Here is a 5,800-nt window from a genome sequence, read left to right as displayed (position 1 = left end):
ATCGCTTGAGCTCAGGAGTTTGAGACCAGCCTGAGCAAGAGTGAGACCCTGTCTCTACTAAAAATAGAAAAATTAGCTGGGCATGGTGGCACATGCCTCCTCTAGTCTCAGCTACTTGGGAGGCTGAGGCAGGAGGATCACTTGAACCCAGGAGTTTGAGGTTGCTGTGAGCTAGGCTGATGCCACAGCACTCTAGCCCAGGCAGCAGAGCGAGACTCTGCCTCAAAAAAAAAAAAAAAAAAGAAAAAGAAATAGTGTCTCTTTAGAGGAATAATCTACTGAAACTTGACAGGGTTATTGGGGTAACTGATCCAAGTAGAAAAAAATAAATAAAGGGACGCATAGTGGTTCTGCTAACTGGAGTGTCCTCTGGTGAAGATGTGTCAATAACTTCATGCTCTTAGGCTAAAGTTAAAAAAAAAAAAAAGGCAGATTGACTTAATGAACACGATTTGTACTAAATAAAGGTAAGACTTGCTATTTCCTTCTCTAAATGTTCTGACTTGATTGACTTTTGCACTTTCCCTTTACCTTGTCTTTATCTCTGTACCCTCTGTGTTGCAGGGAGTGTTAAAATATTACAAATTTGATATTTATGTCATGAATTACCACTTTCTGGAAACTATGGTGATCTTCACACTGTATGCCTGGTCTGCGATTCCTTTTGTGTACCTGATGAGCTTCCTGTTTTCTAAAAGTACTTCTGCCTTCATCCAGCTTCTCCTACTCAACTACTTTGCAGGCACCGTTGGTTACCTCATGAGCATCGCGTTAGAAAACAGTAAGTGTAAGGATGTCATAAGACTTCCCCTCCCCCAGAAGGCAGCAGTAAATAAATGAGTAATGAACCTATAGATATCTAAGAGCATTTGCAGACAGTTAATTTCTAGGTATTGGAGGAAATTGTATACTTGATGTAAATCAATTAAGTTACTTGGAGTGCCTCTGGTATTCTAAACATTGTGCCAGATCTGGAATCTTCATGCTAAAATCATGGGACTGGACCTGAGCTGCAGGTCCTTTGATGTGATTCCTTTTCTTTATCCCTACCTCCTATGGCTCCATCACATGACCTAAGGGATCAGTTTTGCGCTTGATTTTGGAAAATTGAGGAGTATTTTTCCCTGTACTTGTTTGCCAGAAAGAGAAGGAAAGAGCAGCTTTCTTCTTGGAAGGGAAGGCCTTAGAAAGAGAACATGATGTCTCCAATGTACAGTCAGTGTCTTTAAAAGTGCTATCCCTTGATATTGTAGCACTTTAGAGTGAGGTGCACAGAGAGGAATCCTGAGCTCTTTAGGAGATACCAGGAAGGTTTTATGGGATAGCTCTTCCTCACCAATTCATGAAAAGGCACAAGAACCTGAGACTCCGGACAAGATTTTACAGAAAGAAGAAAAACTCTGTATTCACTTAACATGTGTATAACTAAGCCAGTTTTTCTTCTTTCCAGTCCTAGTTTATGCAGAATTCTTAAATTTGCATCTCCTCATTTTCCTTCTCTGATTATGATCTTTGGGTATGTATTTACTAAATTGACTATTGTTACAAAGAGTTTTTAAAATAAGGAGTATTGTCACTCCTTTGTTGAATCACCTCGTAAACATGAATTATGAACTGGGTCAGGTACTTCATCTCTCCCTGTTACAGAGCTCCGCAATCACAGGCTTCCTGCCTCATTCCCTTATCCCTTCACCTGTCATAAAAGAATTCCCTGTACTAATTGAAGATTGGCTTATATACTCCTTTGTATACTTCTTCAAGGATGAATATTTCATGTGAGCAAGACTTGAGCCTCTGCATAGCAAACTAAATTACTTGCAAGAGCTATGCCTGAGTGTTCATTCTCATAAAAGAATCCCAAAATTATGAAAAGCAAATGTCTATACATTTTTTCACACCTCTCCAAGGGGAAATATTGTGTTATATGAGGAAGACTCACCTAAAAACGTTGGAGTTTGTGGACCCTGACTTAGAATGAAATTTTGAAGAATTATTTAAGAGACTAGAGAGGAATAGTTGTGGTAGAATAAGAATAAGAAAAGATTACTGTTTTAGAAATTCCAGAAGATATATTTTGAGAGGAAAATGTTGCAGAGTCATGTAGGGTGAGGACAAAAAAGAAGTGAGTAGATGTGGCCATTGGAAAGTCAAAAGAGACTTCCACTTCTCACCAGCATAACACTGTGCATGATACTTTACCAAAAATAATGATATGAGAAGAAAGTATGGAATCAGCAGAGTCCAACAATAAAGTGAAAGCATTTTTGGAGGTAAGCAAGCATTTGTTTTTTAAAGATAAAATGAATTTTCAAGGTTATGGAAAATATTAAGAGAGACTACAATTTTCCAGGAGATTCATTTGATTTTGAGTTTGCAAATACAAGGGTATAATTGCAAATTGTTTATTATCTTTTTTCTGGCTTATACATTGAATATTTTTTCAAGTTTATTACTTTTTAAATTGACATAAAATTGGATGTATTGATTGTGTACACAAAGTTTTGAAGTATATACACATTGCAGAATGGATAAATCTAGTTAATTAATACATGTCTGACCTCAGATAGTTATCATTGTTGTGGTGAGACTACTTAATATCCATTCTCAGCATTTTTCAAGGCTACAGTATAACATCATTAGCTATAGTCACCATGCTGTGCAATAGATTTCTTGAATTTTTCCTCCTATCTAACTGTAATTTTGTATCCTTTGCCCAACAACTCTCCAACACCCACCCCCCACTGCCCCAGCCTCTGATAACCATCATTCTGTACTTCTATGAGATCTATTCCATATATAAGTGAGATCATGTGATATTTATCTTTCTGTGCCTGACTTTCTCCACTTAACATAATGTCCTCCAGTTTCATTCATAGTGTTGCAAATGGACTGCTTTCCTTCTCTTTTATGGCTGAATTATATTGCGTGGTGTGTATATATATTTTCTTTATGCATTCATCCATTAATGGACAGTGAGGTTGATTCCATTGTGAATAGTGCTACAATAAACATGGGAGTGCAGATATCTCTTTGATATGCTGATTTTATTTCCTTTAGATATCCATAGTAGGATTGCTAGATCTTATGGTAGTTCTACTTTTAGTTTTTTGAGGAACCTCCATACTGTTTTCCATAATGACTGCACTGATTTACTTCCCCACCATCAGTGTACAAATGTTCCCTTTTCTCCACATCCTTGCTAGTATTTTTTATATTTTGTCTTTTTGGTGGTAATAGTTATTTTAACAAGAGTAAAATGATACCTTATTATGGTTTTAATTTCATTTTCCTCATGGTTAGTGATGTTGAACATTGTTTCATATGTATAAATGTCTATTCAGGTCTTTTGCCCATTTTTAATTGAGTTGTTTGGTTTTTTGCTATTGAGTTGTTTGCATTCCTTATCTATGTTGGATATTAACCACTTATCAGATGTATGGATTGCAAATATTTTCTGCCATTCAGCAAGTTGAATCTTCACTGTGTCAGTTGTTTCATTTTTTGTGTAGAAGTTTTTTAGCTTGATGTAATCGCATTTGTCTGTTTTTGCATCTGTTGTGTGTGCTTTTGAAGTCTTATCCAAAAAAATCATAGCCTAGACCAGTGTCACTGAGCTTTCCCCTTATGTTTTCTTCTAGTAGTTTCACAGCTTTGGTGTCAAGTCTTTATGGTTTTCTTTGTATAAGACCACATCATCTACAAACAGGGACAATTTAATTTCTTCCTCTCTAATTTGGATGCCTTTTATTTCTTTCTCTTGCCTAATTGCTCTGGCTAGGACTTCCAGTATAATATTGACTATAAGTGGTGAGAGTGAAGATCCTTGTCTTGTTCTGGGTCTTAGAGGAAAACCCTTCAATTCTTCCCCATTGAGTATGATGCTAGCCATGCATTTGCCTTATATGGACCTCATCGTGTTGAGGTACATTCCTTCTATACCTAATTAGTTGACTTTTTATCATGAGACAATGTTAAATTTTTCAAATGATTTTTCTTTATCTGCTGAAATAATCAAGTGGTTTTTATATTTTATTCTGTTAATGTGATGTACCACATTTATTTGTTGATGTACCACATATATTGAACCATCCTTGCATTCCTGGGATTAATCTCACTTGATCGTGGTGAAGATCCTTTTGATATGCTGTTGAATTTGGTTTTCTAGTACAATGTTTAGGATTTTTCCATTTGTGTTCATCAGGGGTATTGTCCTATAATTTTGTTATCATTGTATCCTTGTCTGTTTTTAATATCAGGGTAATGCTGGCCTTGTAAAATGAGTTTGGAAGTATTCCCTCCTCTTAAATTTTTTGGAATACTTTGAGAACAATTGATATTAGTTCTTCTTTAAATCTTTGATAGAATTCAGCGGTGAATTAGATCCTGGGATTTTCTTTGATGGGGGACTTTTTATTACATATTCAATGTTCTTATACATCATTGGTCTATTCATATTCTCTGTTTCTTCAGAATTCAATCTTGATAGGTTGTATATGTCAAAGAATTGATCCATTTCTTCTAGGGTATTCATTTGTTGGTATGTAATTATTCATAATAGTGTCTTATGATCCTTCATATTTGTGTGGTATCAGTTGTATAGTTCCTTTTTTATTTCTAATTTTATTTATATGAATCGTATCTCTTTTTTTCTTAGTATAGCTAAAGGTTTGTCAATTTTCTTAATCTTTTCAAAAAAACAAACTTTTAGTTTCACTGGCTGTTCTATAGTTTTTTAGTGTCTATTTCATTTAGTTCTACTCTGATCTTTATTGTTTCCTTCCTTTCACTAATTTTGGGCTTAGTTTGTTCTTGCTTTCCTAGTTCCTTCAGCTATATTATCGAGTTGTTTATTTGAGATTTTTTTTTGTTGATTTATTACATAAACTTTCCTCTTAAAACTGCTTTCAATGTGTCCCATAAGTTTTGTTATTTTACATTTCCATTTCATGAAGCTCAAGATCTTTTTTAACTTCCATTTAAATTTCTTCATTGACCCATTGGTTATTCAGGAGCATGTTGTTTAATTTCCATATATTTGGCAATTTTCCATAGGTCTTTCATTGATTTCTAGTTTTATGTCATTATAGTCAGAACAGATACTTGATGTGATTTAAACTTTTTCGAATTTGTTAAGATTTGTTTTGCACCCTAACGTATGATCTATGCTAGAGAATGTCCCATGTACACTTGAGAATAGGATGTATTCTGCAGCTGTTGGATGGCATGTTCCATATATGCCTGTTAGGCCCATTTGGTCTATAGTGTAGTTTAAGTTTTATATTTTCTTATTAACATTCTGTTTGGATGATACGTTAATTGCTGAAAGTAGGTCTTAAATCCCCCCACTATTAATATATTGCAGTTTATCCCTTCAGCTCTATTAATACTTGCTTTGTGTATTTAGGTGCTCCAATTTTGTGTGCATATATGTTTACAATTGAATACCCTCTTGCTGAATGGATATTTTATCATTATATGATAACCTTCCTTGTCTCACTTCACAATTTTTGACTTAAAGTCTTTTTTATCTAATAACAGTATCCTCTGTATTTATATAGTATCAGTTACATATTTCCTTTTCATTTCTAATTTTATTTATTTGAATCTTCTCTCTTTTTTTCTTAGTATAGCTTCTCCTGCTCTCTTTTAGTTTCTATATGCATGGAATGTCATTTTCCCTCCCTTCATTTTCAGTCTACTTGAGTCTTTACAGGTGAAGTGAGTCTTTTGTAAGCAGCATATAGTTTGATCTTATTTTTTATCCATTCAGCCACTCTATGTCTTTTGATTAGAGAACGTA

General features: G+C 34.6%; 1 protein-coding gene across 1 annotated transcript in view; it reads left to right on the top strand.

Annotated features, from left to right (window-relative positions):
- Positions 1-5,800, top strand: part of LOC105810896 (ATP-binding cassette sub-family A member 3-like) — a 103,136-nt gene that overhangs the window by 65,826 nt on the left and 31,510 nt on the right. The window contains exon 21 of the mRNA XM_012644943.1: positions 569-828. Coding sequence (XP_012500397.1) covers positions 569-828 — 260 coding nt within the window. The remainder of the gene's footprint in view (positions 1-568; positions 829-5,800) is intronic.

The sequence above is a fragment of the Propithecus coquereli genome, unplaced genomic scaffold (assembly GCF_000956105.1).
Source record: "Propithecus coquereli isolate 6110/MARCELLA unplaced genomic scaffold, Pcoq_1.0 Scaffold223, whole genome shotgun sequence".
NCBI classification, from domain to species: domain Eukaryota; kingdom Metazoa; phylum Chordata; class Mammalia; order Primates; family Indriidae; genus Propithecus; species Propithecus coquereli.
The sequence above is the reverse complement of the archived record's forward strand: the minus strand, read 5'-3'. Positions and strand labels throughout refer to the sequence as shown.